Source organism: Geospiza fortis, unplaced genomic scaffold (genome assembly GCF_000277835.1).
Source record: "Geospiza fortis unplaced genomic scaffold, GeoFor_1.0 scaffold50, whole genome shotgun sequence".
Lineage (NCBI taxonomy): Eukaryota > Metazoa > Chordata > Aves > Passeriformes > Thraupidae > Geospiza > Geospiza fortis.
Genome location: NW_005054382.1, coordinates 866,220 through 886,938, shown reverse-complemented (window position 1 = coordinate 886,938; position 20,719 = coordinate 866,220). Strand labels below are relative to the sequence as shown.

The 20,719-nt window shown below is 38.6% G+C and overlaps 1 protein-coding gene and 1 long non-coding RNA gene across 6 annotated transcripts in view; both read right to left on the bottom strand.

Annotated features, from left to right (window-relative positions):
* Window positions 1-20,719, bottom strand: part of MID1 (midline 1) — a 257,614-nt gene that overhangs the window by 61,602 nt on the left and 175,293 nt on the right. For 4 of the 5 annotated variants that reach the window (XM_031060407.1, XM_031060408.1, XM_031060406.1 and 1 more), the window contains exon 3: window positions 1,035-1,118. The exons of the other annotated variant lie outside the window; for it this stretch is intronic. In XM_031060407.1, the coding sequence (XP_030916267.1) occupies window positions 1,035-1,118 (84 nt within the window). The remainder of the gene's footprint in view (window positions 1-1,034; window positions 1,119-20,719) is intronic. 5 annotated transcript variants of the gene reach the window in all.
* LOC115948358 overlaps window positions 19,967-20,719 on the bottom strand; it is a 20,828-nt gene continuing 20,075 nt past the window's right edge. Inside the window, exon 2 of the long non-coding RNA XR_004082174.1 lies at window positions 19,967-20,708. This is a non-coding gene — a long non-coding RNA (uncharacterized LOC115948358). The remainder of the gene's footprint in view (window positions 20,709-20,719) is intronic.

Sequence of the window (20,719 nt, the reverse complement as noted above, 5' to 3'; positions counted from 1 at the left end):
GTACTGGGACTTGCTGGTTCTCATGGGGTGGGAACAGGCACTACAAATGTCCTGGCCACCTTTACCTGTTAATTCTCCCCATTGAATGGGGACATATATACAAATAACACACACAACACTGAATATGAGAAGTCCTGCAGTCTCTAATATGATACTGTCACTTTCTGGCTGCAATGACAAGGCCGGTTTAAGAAATATGGGTTTGCCCACCTCACTACTCTAATCCTACTGGCACCCTCTGCGCAGCTACACTGTAAGCCAGGTGTGGGTAAACCTCTGGAATGAAGTAGGGAATGAGAATTTTCCTTTAAACCTTTTCCTTTCCTTTATGTATAAGAGATCTAGTTTGCAACAACAGACAGTTGTAGCAGAAAACCTGAGGAGCTGATGAGCTGTGACAGAGCAGGGAGGGCAAGATGCTGAAGGGTCAGAAGCTGCCAGGCAGTCTCCAGGCCAAGGGCAGCATCTCATGAATTCCCTACAATGTAATCCTGACTCACTAAATCCCTTTAGCACCTTAAAATACACCCACATAGATCACTACTTTCACTGATGTTGTGATACTAAAAGGAGAGAAACTTACTAACAAAAAATGGAAAGCCAGCACCTTGTACTATGTGTGATGATAAAAAAAAAGGGAGGGAAGAGAGCAACTGTATAACTGTTGTCAGTGTCCAGGAAATCTCATGCTGAGGTGTGTGATCATATCTCTTTGGTCAAACATTATTCAATGTGCAAAACAGCCAGTCAACTCCAGATAAAAATAATGTTACTCATTCATTACATCTGATAATTTAGTGATGTTCTATTTACTTATTTTGAACTGGCATGATGATTTCTGCTATGAATCTCTTTCTTCCCTTCCATTTTAAAGTTACACATGTGGTCAAAAGGTTAGCTTTTCTTCAAATTACAAAAAAATAGTCTCATTTACTGAAACCACTCATCTGACATGACAACTGGGAATATATTCATTATGGGATGAGAATATACTTGTATTCAGGAAACTGAATTATAAATGCAGGTTTCCTTACCTGGCCTGCCATGGCACTACAGAGTGATACTGCCACAGCTCCTGAATTCTCAGCAAGTTCTGGACTCCAGGGTGGGGTTAGTTCCTTGATGAGAAAGAAATTAATTGATACAGATAGAGTTTATGGCATCCTTGCATCTTTTATTTATGGTAGATGCAATTCTAAAGAGAGGAATTCGATAGCTAAGTCAGTGTGTGGTATGTGATTAAGAGACTGGTTCTGAAATTTCAGAAAAGACTCCCTCAATATAAAAATCTACACTGTTTTTCAGAGTAAAGGAAGGACTCTGTTTAAGCTCATTTCTCCAGACAGAGAAAAACTCTTAGATTTATCCGCCTTACTTTTTTTTCCCTTCTTTTTTGGCAGCTAGTGACTTAATTTCAAAAGTTATTAAAATAACTTCAGAACATGCCATTGTTAAAAGGGTCATTCTTGCTCTCACCCTTTCATCAGCACTACAGCATGTGGGGCATATAGCCAAGTACATCAAAATATTAATCTTACTGAAAGCAAATCCTTCTCCAAGGTGCGTGACTGCAGCAGCCAGCACCAGTGAGGAGGTGGATAACAAGCTATCATGAAGCAAGTAGTGAAACAGAATCATCTTTCCTATTAATGAGGCCTCAAATTACCTGAAATTACTCACAAAACTTCTCTAAATGACAATTTCCTCAGAAGTTTCTAGAGCCTACACTATCCTCTTTAGGCTTATGACTGTTGAAAGTCTTGCAGCCCCTCTGAAAACTAAACAACTTTTACTCAGAAATGTTAATGTTTCATTTTTCCAGATGCCTTGGATTCAAAGGACACATTTCCAAGGCATGGATTAAACAACCAAAAACCCAAACAAAACAAAAACATAAACTAAAAGCCCATTGAAAAAAGTAAAGGTTAAGTTAAATTTCAGGTACTCAAAAGTATTTTATTTGAATTATATTATTTTTCTGGATAAACAAACTACAGCTGTAGAATGATGAGTATCCTCAGAACACCTGTCTATTGAAGTACTGAGTCATTCAGAAAAATTCAGAAACTACAGAAATATTTTAAACAGCTGCTCCCTGGGTAAAAATGGTTCTAACTGTGTAGAGTTGTACTGGTTAAAGAGGGAAGAGGAGGGAGTGAAAAAGTAGGTTTTTTAGCATTCTTGAGGGAGATAATATAGTGGATAGTGAAGAAAATCCTTGTTTCCTACAGGGTTTCATTTAAATTCAACCTTCTTTCTAACTTAGACCTGACTGCCTGTAATACCTCCATGCAGCTACCTTCCACGTCTAAAATAGTTGCAACCCCAATGTCTAACTTTAAATAAACAGAGACAGAAGTCTCATATATGCTTAAGTCCTACAAATTTCATTCAAATTTCTTGCTGAATGGGCAAGTGAGAGCCCTGTTACTGATCCTGTTGAGGAGGAAAGCCATGGTGTGAATTGGGCTGACTCAGGGCCTGCTGAAGCATCCATGTACCCTGGACACCTCCCCTGTGCTGCCCAGCTGCCTGCCCAGCTGGTAGCCCATGCAAAGGAAGAGGCATTGAGGACATCCACAGGCTTCTCAAGAAAGCATAGTAAGGAAAATAAACCTGAATCCATGGAGCATGAGAAGAAACAGCATTTATTCAGAGCAGTAATTGAGGAAAAAGCTGCTCTCTTTGTAGCTTTGTTTGCCCTGCTGCCCATAGGGCTTACTTTGTAATGCACTTGCCACTTTTTCAGAGACTCCAGCCTGGACTGGGGCTGGCTTATGAACACCAGGAAAGGAGCTAATCTCTAGCCACAGGAGAGGTGAAAGCAAAGAAAAAATTCTTGTCAGAATTCCTGAGCATCAACTGCTCTCAAGGCAAAAAGTGTGGTATTGAGCCCCGCTGGAAAGTGCTGCAGTGAATACCAGTTGTATCCCAAAAATGCTGCAGGGTGCCACTATAAATAACTGCATAGTACACCAAAATATATATGATACTGTGTGCTATGCATTATTACTACATTGCAATATTGCAACACGCTACTGCAGTATCACTAGCTGCAAATGGATAAGTAAAAGCACAGTTTATGACAGATTACAGAAAAGTATTTCAGTGAATGCAGCTTTACATTTTTAGCACATTTATGTATTATCACAGTTTCACACACATATTTGCAATGTTTGTGTGCCTGTCAAATTTGGGAAATGAATCTAAATTAATGACAATAGTCTAAATTATCAAAAAATGCATTTAGATCTATGGACCAGCCCATTTCCTCTAAGCCCTTTTAAAGAAGGTTCACAAGAACTGTTCTATCCTAGAGAGCTGTACTTTAGCTAATTCCTTTTAAAGTATAATGCCAAGAACTCAGTGAATTCAGCAGATCTTGGTAGGGAGACTTTGCCATTTGTGATGATAGTGCCCTGTTTTTACATTGCAGGTGGGAAAGAGCCACCTCTTGGCTCAGAGGTCTTAGCCTGGAATTCATCAAGTTGTGCTCACTCTTAAGTTCCTTCTTAATTATAAGGACTGTTACTCAGCACCAGGAATCCATCCGAACTACACCACTCTACAACATGCAAAGTCCAAAAAATAAGCACAGAAAGCAAATAAATAGTCAATTAATCAATTAATATGCTGATTATCAACACATAAGAAAGGACCAAACACTAAATTTTGAGTCTGCTAATGCCTCTTTCCTTTTTCAGTGTGTGAGACATTTATCTGTAAATAAAATGTTGCTAGTGAATAACTGTGAAATTAAAAGAAAGTTATAGTAATTAAAAGCAGAGCTGTGCACTGAAATATTCCCTCCAGGGACACTTATTCAAATGCTGTCTTTTTTAAATGTTAGAGAATTTAGGTTAAAACATAAATAGTGATAATTATCCATTGCTCACAGATGATTAATTGATTACTGATGAGTGATAGTTGGTTAAAATTAAACTAATTTATCAACTTTATATATAAATATTATAGAGTAAGCTTTTAAAACCATAATTCATGATTAGAGAACTGTCCCAAATGTTTATAAGCCAAAAAATCATGAAAACAACATTTATAGTTTTTTCGCTGAAGCTTTTAATACTTACTATATTGTTATATGGTGGATCCAAAGCTGAAATTAGTATTAGTCTTGAAATACCTGTGATAAAGCAGTTGATTTATCAGAAAATGAAGTGATATACTCCATTCTTTCTTCTGTCTCCCACTACAGAGTGGTGTCCCATATGAGAAGTCTGCTCTGCTAGATACTGTATGAACACAAGACAAAAATGTAGTCTCGCCCCAAAAGTACCCAAACATTTCAAGCAAAGAGCCTAGCGTTAAAAGATCAAAAATGGATGTCATCTTTTCTTATAATTATTTTTAAATTCCTTGAGATATGACATTCTGTAAAGGCAAAAATTTAGAATTCATTGCTTTGGAAGTGCTGTCTTTGAGCCTGAAGCAACGCTGCCCTGAAACACTGAGCATTACCTCTAGGTAAGAGGAAGAAATATGAGAAATGGATATTTATTTGGAAAATGGCAGCACTGAGACAATGACAAGATCAAGGGAGAAGCAGCAGCGAACTATCACCATATAGGCTGTTCAAAGGAATCCTGGGAAGATGAAACTCAGGGAACATCAAAACAGAAAGATTCTAAAGTGATGGCATAGTAACATGGCTGAGTCAATGCCTGGGATAGGCAATTTTGACAGTAGTACCTTGGACAATGAGGAACAAAATGAGCTGAGAACCAAATTCATGAGGAGGCAAGTGTAGGAGCCTATATGGGGAATGATCAGCATATAGACAAGCAAGAACTTGAGCATGTGAGCCCCTGCATGAGAAAATGAAAGGCTAAAGATACAAAAAAAAGTCAGTCTGTCTGAAAATATTGTTTTAGACAGACACATATATATTCATACACAAATATATAATAATATATCCATCTGTGTATGTCTATACATCTATACAGACACATACACAGACACTTGCCAGTGTCAAGTCAGAAATATCTTGACAAAATGAAAAAACTTCTGGGAATGTCTCATTCTATGGATGTCCCATCCTTTCAAGTGTTCAAGGCCAGGCTGGATGGGGTACTGAGCAACCTGATCTGATTGGGAGGCATCCCTGCCCATGGTGGGGATCAGAGGGTTAGGTCCTTTCAAACTCAAGCCCTCTTGTGATTCAACGAATGCAGATTGTTCTGCCCATGTGGCTGCCTGTTTTACTGCAGATTGCAGTAATTTTTATTTTTGTTCCAAGCTGTGCTTGTTTCTCCCCAGCTCTTTTGCCTTAGACCTTGCTCCTGACTGATCTCAACTGCAATAAGCTGAAGCCAAGCATGCTGATGAGAAGCACAGCCTAAGTGTATGGGATGCTGAGATGTGACTCTCAGGGAGAGATGTCAAGCCTCCCAAATGTCAGTAAAGGTCATAGTGTCAAAAATTTTAAAAATTAGTTTCTTAGATGCACATTCTTTGAGGGGAAGTTTTAAAGAGTAGTAGACAGATGGGGCAAGGAAACAGTTGTCATTGCTGAGGAAGGAAGCCCATGTAGTTTAAAGAACAAGAGAAAGTGTGGGAGCACAGGGAGGGAAATGAGTATGAGAGAAACCACAGCTGGCTGAATGTATTCCAGCAAAAAATGAATGAACATTGTAGGGCTTCATAAGAATGATGGTAGAAAGGTAATTGAATTAACTGAACACAATGGTCAGAAACTTCATAGGGTAAGCAAAAAGTAGGCTTTAGCTTTTACATTTTCTATTGGCCCCAGGATGACTCTTTTGCACATGTACAAGGAACTATGCTTCCTTTCCTGAATTGCAGTGCAACTTTTTTATCATGTATGAATATAGTAGTGTGAGAGATCCATGTTCCACCTGTGATTTCAGTGGCTACAAATAGTTATAGATTGAGCACCTAGTGTACAAAACATATACTTGAACTTTGGTATTCCATATTACTGATTGGAACAAGTTTCCTTCAATGTCAGTTCAGAATGCACCTGTAACAGGAGCATGCAGTTCCCCAGTCCTTCACAAAATGCCCCATTATATATATATATGTTCACTGACAGAAACTGTTCTGAACTTCTGAACTTCCAACAAAAGAGTTCTCCCTAATCATTATTGAAGAATACAAAGGTTAATCTGGATCCCCTTTTTCTCTCAAGAAACTTGTCTTTCCCCTGAAATGTTATTAAAAATGGACCATACCTGGAAGAAAAAAAATTGCAACTCCCAGCATACAAAAAAACCTGCAATAGAAAGTTCATGCTCAAATTTCTAGTTGTCCCTGCTTCCAGTCCCACACAGGATCCTATCACCTTGATATCTACACATGTCTGTAATAACACTTCTGTAAAGATAGGTAAGATTCACCTTTGGACTCTTTTCTTAGCAGCACAGATTGGAATACATTAATTAAGAAAAAATAAATCCGCTAAAAAACCACAAGTTGTCTGTATTTGGAAGTTACACTGGAATGGAAATTGAAACTTTGTGACCTAATACTGTGTTTAAGTGACAGGAGACTCAGTTGCTGGGTCTGAAATAATAAAAAAAAAACTGTTGAAGTGAATTGCAGCATTAAAAGTGGACCTGTGCCCAGACATCAGAATATATTTCACTTAAAGGTTTTGGGCTTTTTTTTTTTGTTTTTAAGGTGTTGGGTTTTGGTTTTTCTTAGGCTGAAAAATGAAATAATAAAAGATAATTAACTGAATATTAAGAGTAAGAATGGCAGAACATCATCCAATTTTATTTCACTCAGTCTTAGCTTTGTTTTAAATAAAGTAATTTAATAATGAATTCCTAATATAATATAAATAATAACTGTTTCCAATGCTTATCTCGTGTTCTTTACGAAAATAAAAGAATACAAAATTACTATCATTGTCTCCTGATGTTTTTGGCTCTTGATCAAAGATAAACCTAATCTGATCTGCCTGTGCCCTATCTTGAGATTTTCTACTGGGAGTTGCACTGCAGCATTCATCATTTATAAAGTTTCAGGTTGCTCTTTTTGTTCTAGTAAGGCATAATGCTTTGTCAAACTTCTAAGATATTTCTATCTAACATAATTAAAAATAAAGCATTTGTCCAGCTTCTCTGTTTGAAATAAACACTGAACCCTTTGGAATAAAACAGGTGATCAAAGTCCGAAACCTAGACAGGAACCCAGAAATTTTTTTTCATTTACTTGAGGCAGCATTGTGTACTAGCTGGATATCAGCACAATATTTCTACTTGACAGAAGAAAAAACCCTGGGTTCCATCTCAAGATTTGGCAACCACAGTGGATGACACAAACACAATGCTTTCTGTTCTTGCTTTAAACTAAGGGTAAGGTCAAAAAACTGTGGGAGTAGATTTGGTTTTGAAGTGCTTCAAGGAGAGAGCACAATAGAAGTCATGAAAGAACATTTGTGGTCATTCTGCAGTGTCACGTTGCTTTCGCTTCACTCTGTGGTTTTCTTTCAAGTTCCAACAAAGCTCTTCTCTCATGCTGCCTAAGTTCTGCTAGCACCTTAATTCAAAAGTTTAGATAGATAATCTAGCTTAAAAAGCTCAGAAAAAGTCAAGAAAGGCTGTAGCTGTCATAATGTTTAAAGTAATTTTCACTCTCCAAAATTCTCCAAGAGTAATGCTAACCCAGTGAGTGAAAGAGTTGATTTTCAGGTCCAATCCAGGAAGCAGTACAAATCCCGTGTCATCTCTGTGATCGCTGCTGCAAGTTTTGATGGTGACTTACAGGAATAAATAGTCCCAGCTAGAAGTAACAGGCTCCATCTCTGTTTTTCAGGTTGTTTATAAATTTGAGACACGCTACACTCCTACTTTGCAAGGATGACTTACAAGACACAAAAGTGCTACCTGTAATACCGTAAAGGGATCCTGGTCCAGGCAATTATTAAAACTCACTATTTTTTTAAATTTAAAATTAATATACCAAGACATTTAAATGATGAAAAAATAGACTCTTGTCTTCTTCATTTTTCACATAAATTTGTCCTCCTTAATGCAGCCCTCTTCTTAAAAGAGTATGTTCTTTTCTTCCTAACGTGCATAAGTAGGTTTGTTATCTGGAGGAAAATATGCCAAAGAGAAAGGCATGCTTTCAGTTTGTTGTTTCTTGTACTGTGGTAAAAAGTGCTGGATGGAGACATTCCTGGAAAATATTACTGTTTAACACTTTATTTAGCGCTTTGAAATGGTAGTCCTGAACTCTATCCCATAAATCCTCATATGTGTGATCCTTACTCCTGCAAGTAGTACAGCTGGACAGAGAAACAGATCACTATTTACCATATATTTGCATTACATGCGGCTGATAAACTATATTGTTTTTAACTATTTGTGCCTCTTCCTTAAAAGCTTTGACATAACATGCTCAGTTCCATTCTAAACGGTACCACAAAACACAGGATAACTTTTATTTGCAAGCAACATGCATTGAACTGCAGTGATCTCTTCCAGGTCAGGGTCCCATCACAGTTATCTCACCTCGTGGAACCTAAGCATATTGAAGGGTCAAGTTATCCATAAGTGATGAAAAAACAGTTCCCCATTATCCCTAGCCTAGGGCAACAAACAGATAAATACCATAAATTATCCAATGCATTTATGAAAGAAGTTTATTTTTTGAACACATAACCTTTTTTTTCAACCTTTTAATCCTGATAGCTTTCACACTGTAAAAGTGCAGTATAAAGTTATATGTAAATTAATTATGAACTTATCAAATAAACACTGCAACTAAACATCTGTCTTTAAGAGTCTCAAAGCAGAGATCTTCCACATTACAGAATGACGGTCACAGAATCAGAGAGTGGTTTGAAGGGACCTTGTTCCATCCTCCCTGCCATGGGCAGGAACATCTTCCACTAGACCATGCTGCTCAAAGTCCTGTCTAACCTGGCTTTGAATACTTCCAGCAATGCAGCATCCACGATTTCTGTGGGCAACAACTTCCAGTGTCTCACCAACCTCATGTAAAATAACTTTTTCCTAATATCTAAGCTAAACCTACTCTTAGTTTAAAGCCATTTCCCTTTGCCCTATCACTAGACACACTGGTAAAAGTCCCTCTCCAGCTTTCCTGTAGGTCGCATTAGGTACTGGAAGGCTGCTGTAAGGTCTACCCAGAGCTTTCTCTTCTCCAGGCTGAGCAGCCCCAGTTCTCTCAGCCTGTCTGCATAGCTGAGGTGCTCCAGCCCTCTGACCATTTTTGTGATCCCCTCTGGGCCCACTCCAGCTGGTCCTGGCTGGTACCAGTGTAGAACACCAGCAGCAGGTCAGCGGGCTGTACAAGGGTTGTCAGTCTGTCAGTGACACCCATGACACAAATCCTGCTAAGCAGCACTTCTCTCTTGAGCACATGGGTGCCTCCATGTATACCTGGTAGAAGAGTCACCCACTGCTCTCACCAGTTCCCCTTTCTCAGCTGCACAGGTTGTTACACAGGGAGCAGATGGAGCTGCCTTACTCGGTTCCAGCAGCAATCCTGATCTGACCAGTCTTTCATCTTCACTCTCCAGAGCAGTGAAGTGGTTCTGTGATGGCACCTCAGCCTTCAGGGGAAGTGTCATCCTCCTGCAGGTCCTTGCCTGTCCAAACTTCCATTCTTCTTCATTACTGCCCTCCTCTCTCTGTGTGCTGGTAGGGGAGCTCTTGCCTGTTTGACCATGGGCTGTGGGTCCCTGCAGACTGTGCCTGGAACCAGCTGCCTAATTCGTTCCCAGTGTCCCCAACATTGTGCAGCCTTCATTCCATTTCTGCAGCTCATCCACCAACCCCAAAAGCATCGGGTACAGATACTGCAATCTCCACTAAAAACTGATGATAAAAACTGAATTGTATTTTAAGAGGTTATAGCCAGAGTAGAAAAATCAAGGGTGGTATTAGTTCTGATTCCCTAAACATAACCCACAGCATTTACAGTAAGATTTAATTTGGTGATTTTGGATAATTTTTTTTTAGGTTAACGAAAGTAATTTGAAAGTTTCTCACTCAATGACACGTCTATATTCCCTGAGTTCTTCAGTGGATTTCCGAGATGTAAACACATTTTACACCCAGAGATACGTCACAGACTGAAAGGTGTACTGAGCTGAGGTAGATGTCTCCTGCCGTACTCTTGGGGCTAAAACAGCACAGGAAGCATGGTACTGCCAGTGAACTGACTTTAGATTTGACCTACAGAGGCAGGTCTCTGTGGGGTAATGTTAAGCAATTCACTATAGGCTCATTGAATCCTGGTGTCTCTTGCAAACAAAGCTGTCAAACTGCAAAGGTGCTTTGTGAAATCACCTACTGTACATCAGACACCGAACTGAGACTCCAGTTTTCATCCTCCGCCAAGTTCTCAGACACGAACAGCTCATGTGTAACTTCACTAAAGACCTTTTTTTTGGACAGCAGGACAGACTCAGATTGTCACTGAAAGTAAAAGGTTTACAAAACTTCTATTAGACATTAATTCTAGCCTGGGGGTCTTTAGCTCTTGAATGACACAAAAAAAATATGGCAAAGACACAAAACCACTTTACATAATGACAGTTCCATATCTTATAAGCAAAAGGGCATTCTGCTAAAGGGCAAGTTCCTGCTCCCATTTAAGTGAACAGCACAGTTTCCATGAACAAGACTGGGGCCTTTATACAGCTTTTATTTACCTTTTCTTCCATATTTTGTAGTCTGGTTTTCATTCTTTCCTATCTTTCTCTCTTTTATATTTTTTACAAACTAACTGAGCAAAATATAAGTCCTGAAATACTTTTAAATTACAGTAAAACAAGACTTTTCACTAATTATTTTATATGTCTTAAAAATAAATAGCCCTTCAGAAAAATTATACGCAAGTTAGAGACATCAACAGCAGGACAATGAAACCTGATGTTTTCCAGATAAAAGGTCAATAAATAACTAATATGCCCACCAAATATCTGCCTCAGAAGCATCTTATTATTATAACTTATTATATCTTATTATTAAGCATCTGTATTAGAACCAGGAATTTCTGAAACATAGCGATTACTGTCTTTTCACATGAAATTTGAAAGTAAAAAATGCATTAGGATGCTCAAAAGAAATGCATAAATATATACTGTAAAACCTAAAGTACTTGAGCTTTTTTATCTTAACTCAGGAGGAAAGCATACAGTTTCAGAAGGAAAAAAAAAATAGTTTTAAAGAGACATCAGTCCTTGTTCTTTAAAGTAGACAGTAACTATATGGTGTCTCTTATAACTCAGTGACCAGATATAATAAGTCATTCCAGAAATTCAAATTCCTATTGAAATAGTGTTGCATAAATTGGAAACATAAGCAGGAAGACAGGATGCATTTCCCAACTATTTTTACAATAGCTTGGTAGGCTACTAGTTTCTGAATAAAATAAAAAGAATGAAATGGAGAAATAAAGAATGAAATAAAGGTCATATATAAGCTTTAAATATTCACTAGAACTATTTCCTCAACAGGGCTAGTTTTTCTAGCAAAGGAACCACACAGTGTTAAGCAGTAAAGTGGACCACTTTTACTATGGAAAATCCTCATTGCAGTTACAAAGTTGGTGGTGGTTTTCTTTCCACCTCTGTCTATTGCAATATGGACAATCTGGGGGGCCAGGAGCTTGGGTTATGTAGAAGAGTTGTTGCTACACAAAATTTCCTGATGTAAAAGCTCTGAACAGTGGCTGTATATTCAATAAATCTGAAAATTTGAAGGTATATATAATTTCTGGGGCTGCAAAGGCCATGTGGGCACTGTGTGGCCCTTGCCAGGCACTTTCTGAAGGCTTATTATATAGTCAAAACTGAATATATAATATAGTTTGTATTCAGGAGGACTAGGATGTCCTGACAGCATCAGAATTCCCATGCACAGGTGAAGAGCAGCATGCACATGCCTGGGTAGTGATTGTTGGAAATCCCAAAGACATTTAGCGTTCCAGATGAAGAGCAGCCAAATTCATAAACAGTCAGATTTTCCAATTAATGAAACACTATTTTAGTAGAAATTTGAATTTCTAGAATGACTTATTATATCTGGTCACTGAGTTATAAGAGACACAATATAGCTAGTGTCTACATTAAAGCACATGAGCCATTAGAGTTACCATCTGGAAATTCTGGCCTTAAAAATTTGCACAATCCAGGAGAGGACTCACCTCTAAAACCCCAGAAAACCTGAGTATATAGGAGCTTTTTATTACAAATTTGTCAGGGCTAGAATGTGAAAAAGACATCATAATCATGAATACTGATGAAATTCAGTTAGCCAGAATCAGAGAACCACAGCAGGTTCCTTGAGCCCTGCTCACCCATGAAATCCACTTGAGCACAATGGACAAGGCTAATAGAAAATGTTCTTATGATCTGATGCAGAGTTGACCCAGAAAAAGCGCATTATTAGTATGCAAGATAAATCCAGATGAAAAGCTGAGTAAAAACTAAAACTGTAGCTTGCTCATCAGTAAGAAGTTCCACTTACACTAGTAAGGTGTTGTTTTGCAGAAATGGGTAAGTGCCATCCACTGTCTATTAGAGTATCAGTATCTCACGAAAAGTGTTAACTTACAACAGAAGATCCCTCATTGGGGATTGACCTCTGACTCACACACTATAACTATGGAATACAGAATTTTAAATTGCCCATTCTAACTTTATTCTTTATTTCTAGATCAAAATTTTGCTACTGCAAATTTCTACTTCAGTAAGAAAAAAACCCGGAAAACAACATTTTAGACAGAAGTCATTGTAGAATTTAAACTCCATTGCTTCTCAGAAGGAGATGTTTATTATGATAGCAGTTAGTTTAAATGAAGATAAATCAACCAAAAGCTTGAACTAATCGGAAACACAACTTTTTTCATACTGCTTATTATTTGGGTAATTTTAATTCCCAGGACTTTACTCTATGGTATGGTGTTCAGACCTCTATGCTTCTTCATTTTAGCTACAATGAAAGTGAAAACACAGAGAAGAACCCTTGGCATTTGGCATGTTCTAAAGCTATCAAAAATCAGTGGTTGGGAATCAGCCTTTTCCCAAGGCATGACAGTACTTACTGCCATTTCTTGATTCTTCTGAAAACCTTAGCATCCAAAAATCTCCCTCTCCTCTACTATGTTGAGGGACCTGGTAATGTGTTCCACAGGACTTGGCAGCATCTCTCTGGTCCCTTCTGGTGCTTAACTGCATGCTGCCCTGCGGTGTCCGAATCAGAGACACATCAGGCTCCATGGCTCACTTCCAGTGGAGAGGCCTTTGAGCAATTCAGACCTTCTTTAGTGTGTGGTTCACAAACAACAGAAGCCCTTCAGAGCTCTGAGGCTGAAATAATGCTCACAGGGATGAGTTGCTAATAGAGTTTCCTAATGTCTGTAGTACAAACCAGCCAAAAGCAGCCATGTACTTCTGTAAAGAAAACCTGCCTTACATGAACTTATATAACATTGCTGTGTTGCTGGTGGTATGCAAAAAATAACAATGAAATATTTCCTTCTTCTTTCTCCAGTTACTATTAATTTGTAGTGCCAAAATCTAGAATCCAAAGATCAGAGTGATAACTCAAGCAAACGCTAAAAACGCTGAAAGAACAGCACAAAGTTATTTTCTGCAAACTCTGTGGGAAGCTTCTAAACCTGAGATTTAACCTTAGGATTTGCAAAATTACACAAAAATGATTTAAATAGCTCTGTTTAAGGAACTTGGCCCAATAGCATTGTGACTAAATTACAGTCGGTCAGTTGATTAGAGACAGAGTTATCCAGAAATGACTGGATTTGGGGACCACAAAAATCCAGCCACAGCAGCTGGGCCGGAATAGGCCAAACTTTGACCATTGCTCTTTAGCAATAAGTGTCCTGATTAATGATCTTTGAATGTCAACAGCTGGGATCAGATGGAACACAAGCAAAAGTAAGCTATGGATATGAGGAAACAAGGAGGGAATGTTGCAGAGATATTACAGTGATCAAAACTGGACTGACCACAAATCCCAAACCGGGCTGCGAGAACAAAAGAGCATTTTAATGGGTGGAAATTATTTGCAATATATTATTCTCCTCACATAATAAAGAGGAAATATCTTTTTTTTTCTTTTACTGTTGTCTTATATATTGGATTGAAACACTTCCTTCTGGTCCTCTCTGCCAAATCTCAGTATCAGAGGAAATATCAGCTCACTATTGTTACTATATAAATTAGTTGAACTTCATCTAAGACCAGTCTGTAGAACTACTGTGCCAAAAAGGAAAAAAAAAGTATTTTCTTAACTCACTACATCTCTTTTTTAAATAAACCTGCACAGAAAATGAGATGCATTTGGAGACTGTAAGGGGCTATAAAATGCTAAAGAAGGCAGTACAGAGAAAGCAGCTTCTGCAGGTGTCTAAGCTCCACATGGGCCAGACACAGTCTTTGTCATACTGGATATTACCTGATTCTGCACTACGTAAGGCTGTGACTGTAACTGATTTTCTGGGTCAGCAGCCAATCTGAAATACTGGAGACAAAACGTGGCTGTTTCTTTGGTCCCTGCTCTAGACTGGGAAACGAACAACCTTGACCCGGGGTTCCCATTTCTCTGGGAGAGAATGAATATCCAGGCTCTGTGGACAACCAAGCCAGGAGGGCAAAGATGGGCAATGATGTTAAAGCTGTGCCAGCAGCAGTGTGAGCGGCAAGGCTGTGTGCTGCAGGGATTTTTGGGCCGAAGCAGCTCAGACAGCAGGCTGAGAACTACAGAGCCCACTACCTCTGCCTGGCTGGGCCCAAGACATGGGGCCAGAAACAAGAACAGCTCAATCCAAATTTCCTCCAACTTCCTCCTCAGAGACATTGTCCTTTTGTAGAGGGAGGTGCTGTTTCCAAGGCCCTCATGATGAGATTAAAAACCAAATTCCATAATCCCCGAGTTAGTGGACAAAAGAGGGGTAACATGATTAGAGTTTACGTCCAGGCTACTTTTTCCTTACCTCAAACAAATTCTGCCATTCTACTAAAAAGTGGAAACAGCTTTAGGATCAAAACTCCATTTGTGATGAATTTGCAGTCACTAAAATGTTACCCAACTCTGTTTACTAAATTGCAGGATAAGGCCAGTCTGATCTTTCCATTAAGTTGAAGATTATGCCAGCATTTTCTCAGTGACTTTTCAGAGCTTTACAGCCGCCAAATAATCTGACCAAAGAGGCCAAAGCTGAAGTCATCAAGAAGTAATTTGAAAAAAATCACAGTGAAGTTGTTAAGCAACTGCAACAGCATTTTTGGGGGTATGGCACAGGATAGAGGCATTTAATTGTCTCCAGCAATGATGGCATTGCATATGAAATCCAGGATAACTGTAAAGCTTATTGTGAGCTGAGAAAATTTGGCAACAAATTATTTCAGCCTCTCACTAAGACTGCCAACACTGTGTCATTTGACAAACCTCTAAGAAGACATGAATATTTGTTTTTCTAGATCTGATAGAGCTTTGGGTTTCCAAAGCTACATAAACAAAAGAAACTCATGAAATCCATGACGAATCTACAAATCCCACCCTGCCTATTTCTCTTGAACTTCCCTTTGTGGCAGTTCAAACTCAGGAGACATCAGTGTGTTGCTAGAGTAGATTTATGTTTCTGGAACACTCACCAGAGGTGGAACGTAAGTTACCTCTGATAACTATTTTCTGTTTCCATACAAAAGGTTGTTCATTGGTCAATACTGAGCAAAAGAAGGATACAGAAGAACCATTTTTTCTTCAAGTCCCACAATACAGTCTTTCTCCAAGTATATACATATAATAGGAATTCCCACCTAACTTTGAACTATTTCCTCTTAGTATTTTTAATGTTCTTTCCACATCAAAGTTGTTAAGTTATTCTGGGAACTTTACCATTGAACATGTCGATCTTTAATCTCAACATTTTCTTTCTATCTTTAGCAAATTATTTATTTTGGTTTTCATCAAAACAATGAAATTTCTGTTTGTCCCTTTCCCCAAGCCCCTTTTTCAATTAGTTCTGCTGGCAGCTGTTGCTTCTGCAAATTTGCCAGTGACTGCTATGCATTAAGAAATAAAAAAGAAAAAAGAAAACACCACTTCCCCCCCTCAAATAAAAAAAAAAGAAAAAGAAGGACTCTGCTTCATCTGATCGGCTGTCCCTGAGCTGAAGTGTAGGGACATATAATGTTAAATATTGATGGATATCCAATTATGAAGCCATAATAGTGAATATTCATATTGGAAACACAACCCCATGAGATTTTCTTAGCCTATAAAGGAACACAAACATTGTTGTTAAACTAAAGTATGCTCTAAGCTGCAATATTTTATATAGGCTTGATTAGAATGGGCATACTAAGGTTTATTAAGCATAAATTTTAAAAGGCTCGGATATGGCCAAAATGCAAATTTCTCTCTTGTGAAATTAGAATTTAATTTGAGTTCACTTTTAAAACAAATTAGAAACATAACCTGCTTTTTTATGAGACTGGGTGACCCCAGTTTTAGTTTTGTAATCACAAAAATGATCATGGCAGTCACTTCATCACAACTCTCAGCACTTTATTGGCAGTTTGTTTGATCTTGAACAGCCTTAGCAAGGACAATGGTGTGTTCATCACAGAAGTTTTCACAGTTGTTTGAGTTGTGTGTTGGATCTCCCTGTGCCAGCGCAGGTCCTGACAGCTCTGGGAAACTCATCATGCAAGAGGCCAACCTTGCTGCTTTCCCCCAGCTGGAGGAGGTGGCTGCAGTTACAGTCAAGCATCCACACAGCCCTGACAGAAGAGGAGGGGCAACGTTCCAGTGTTTTTGTAAGGGAGCAGGCAGGGGGACGAGTCAGCTCTGGGCATGAGGCTGCAGAGCTGCCCTTCTCTGATCAGGGGTTGTGACTCCTCTGACCCTGGTGGTGGCAAAGCTGTGGCTCCTGTAGGCTCCCTGTGGTGGGCCCTCTTTCCTTGTTGACCTTGTCACTGCACAGAGTGGTGAAGAATTTTTCTGATGTAATATATTCAAGTTTTCTCATCCTGTCCTCCCCTTGCCATCCCAACAGGCTTTCCAGCATGGCTTGGATTAGCCTTAAGTTCTTGTGGTTTCTTGTTTCAGATTTTGGTCTGGCCATTTGTCATCCTGGTTCTGTTTCTCCTCTCTCTGTTCTTAGAATGACAGAATACAGGATCACCTCTTTGGATAAGATTATAAATGCTTTGCTGTCGAATTGCCAGTAATGAGTCTCTGCCAAATTTATACTCTAAAATTCCCCAAGCAGCAATTTAATTACATTATTTTGGATACAGCACCATAGCAGCTGCATTCATTTGATGAGGATTCATTATGGCTTATGGTGAAAACAATAGCAAATTAGCTCTGGTGTGTTCTGGAATTTGCTCTTTATTTAGTTTAGAATAACCCTGTTTTAGTGAGCATGAATCCCAAGCCCATATATCCTGCAGTCTGTAAGAAAGTGGCAAAGCTCTGACAAAAGTTTTTAAAAATCAGATATATCTACACCTGTTGCAGCTCAGCTGCGGAACTCCTGCTGGCTTGTGGTTAAAAGGGAATTACCAGACAGATCCATTTCACTATGTTTCAAAGAATATTACAGGACTATTTCCAGTCATGTGTATAAATCAAAATAAATACATAAATAAAAAATCTTCAGTCTTGCCCATATTTTTCATTGATGAATCTTTTCTGCAGAAAAGTATTATATCCCTACCAGAAATCTAGTATGGGTTCTCAAGGAAATCGAAACCAAATGACTTCTACAACTACTTCCAAGCTCAAACCTAAGCCAGCTTTATGAAGTATTTGTTTAACATTTTTTAAAGTCTCTGGAGGATTTATAGTAAGTTAGAAGTGACATGATGCCTAATCATAGAGCAAAATAGACAGCTACAGTGTAAAAACCTCCGAAGATCAAATCTGTGCTCCTACCACTATTCTAACTAAAAGCCACAGCTTCACACTAGAAGTTTTTGCCCCAACAGCATGTGAGGGGCATAACTCCCACAGGAAATCTGTCTTTCTATAGATATAGTTCTAATACCACTTTCGGATCTCCAGTTTATTTTGATTTCTTTATTGATACTGGTAATTTTAATGGTAAAAATAATTTTTGGCCATTTAAGAACACAAGGAAAAAAGTTTTTTTTCAGCTTTCTTAAAATTCTGTCACATTTGTACATCCTAACCAGTCTGTGCTGATAAAGGGAACAACCCTTAACAGAGCTGGACATAGAGAAATTGCCATATCCCCTTTTGTTATACTCTGTTAAGGGCTGTAGGTGGAATTGCCTCTCCTTCCTTAGGATAATATTTAAAGTTCATTCAATCACTTTCCTTCCTGTCCTAATCTGTCAGATCCTTGTCTTTACTATGTACCGCAACCAGACTAAATCTGACCCATCATTGCTTAATTTCAACTTGGTAGACACCTAGGAAATTATTCACTTTTTGTGCAGAGATGTGGGGTTTTTTTTGCTCTTGAGAGCTGGCATAGCAAGGGTGGGATTGAGCAGGCGGGGCATAGGAGGCAGGGATGAACTGCTACAGGGAGGGGAAATTGGTGGATGCACAGGAACCAGCCATCAAATTGTTACAGCTACAGGGAATTATATTTAAGGCAACTAATTTGTGCATCTACTATCAGCATTTAGGGCAGCAGTCTTCCTAGAGTACACTTGTGCAGTCCCTGGAGACTGCTGGGTGCCTGAAGAGGGAGGAAAAGGACCAGCCTCAGTGCTCCCACACCAGCTGTGCCTGCTCCCCTGCACCACTGGGGCTGCTCATGGACAGCAGAAAATGCAGGGAATCAGTTCACCAAAGGCTGTACAGCTACTGGAGCTGCTCCAGTGGGATGATAGCAGCATGCACAGAAGACAGGGAGAGCAACATCATCAGAAAGAACAATTTTTGGTGCAAGCAGGCTTGTTAAATTAGTTCTGCTATCTCATAATGTACCTTCAGTGCTAAGAGTATAAGTAACAAAAATCCTAAATTGTTAGTGATAAACAAACAAACAATAAATAATAATTTTAAAATCCCATAACATTTGTTGAAGCAATGTGGGATTTTGGTGGTCTGCCTGAGGCCAGAATTTGATATATACTATAAACATAATATAAAGCAAAAATAGTAATAGAGCCAAATTTTTAAGACTGAACAGTATTCCACTACCAAAGTGATACCGCTTCACAACACTAGAAAAGAATTACATGAGTTCTGAATCCTAAACAAGAATACTGAAATTATATATGTAATGTATTAGAAAACAAAACACCAAAGCTTCAAAAACCAAAGCTTCTCTTGTACCTGGCACGCCCAGTTTAAAACAGCTTCCCATTATGGAAGCACTTAGCTTCTTGGGGGTTTATGACAGACTTCCCTTATGAATTTTTCTGTAGAAATAGTGACTCAGAGGGAGCAGCCTGGAGACAGACAGCTTCCAAGATTGGATATTTATTTGCCTGACCTTGCAGACCTCCTCGGGAAGGAAATGAGTTCCTCTAAGGAAAGCACATGACAGCAGACTCAGCCTGTTCTGCAAGCAGGAGTCATTCAGTGAGGCACTCCAGTCTGGAACTGCAGGGTGAACCAGGGTTCCTACCATGCCTACAACATGACAGAAAAAAAAACCCAAACCAAACTACATGAACAAACAAGCATTCCCCTCTTTACTTCTGTTGTTTCCTTCCTTAACGTGACAGTTCCATCGCAAACTATAATCAGAATCATTACAAAATAAGCTCTCCCGCATCTGAGTTTGTAACTTGTGACAATCATTTACCTGTAACACAACAATTTACTTGTACTCCTATACAGCACTCAACTCTGCACAAAATAGGTGCAAAAACTAGACTAAAATAAATTCCTAATTTATTCAAAATTATTTTAATATTTATCTGAAGCTTTTCCCGTTGAAATGAAATATTATGAGATTTTATAGTAGAACTCCAATTTGGTTTTATTTGCTGTTTTTTTTTTTAATTTTTCCTTAAGTGTAATAATGACTTATTTGACAGAAAAATTACATTGCCTTCAAGTGAGAGGATACTAAATTATTTACGCAGAGCAAGAACCCATTTAAAACTACTCAAAATTCAGAATTCATTTAAGTGTTTTTCATTTTTTCAGAAAAATGTTTAGTAGCTTGCCATTCTTTTTACCCAACCTCTTCTAACAAAAGAGAGGTAGTTTTACTCAGAGTAATTAACTGCATGTTCAGGCAAACAATTTCAAAGTATGAATAAAGCTGGAAGTAAGTAATCACGGATATTAATGGGGTAAAAAAAGGTTCCTCTGATAATATTCTTACCCCAAAAGTATTGCAGTAATTAAATGCATTCTGCCTATATAAGAATTTTAGTGCATCAAAATTTCAGAAGTGTGTGTCTACCAAGTCTGAAAAGAAAGCTAGTTCAGCAGAGGCAAAAAAAGGGCAAAACCACAAAAAGGCTTCATGGTGCTGCTCTGTTTGGTGGATTTGACTGGAAAGGTCAGGTTTTCCTCAAGAGTGATCATAAGCAATGCTCAAAAGAGGGTGAAAACATTTTTGTATGGCTAATAGAATGCCCTTTCCCCCATAAGCTCCAGCATATTTTTGAAGTTAAAGGTTGTAATCAAAGGCAGGGCCAAGAACAATGTTTGGCCATACTTAAGGGGTACAGGCAAGAAAAGACTCAAGAGCCACTTAAATTCACCCAAAGTTTGCATGACCTCAGATGCCA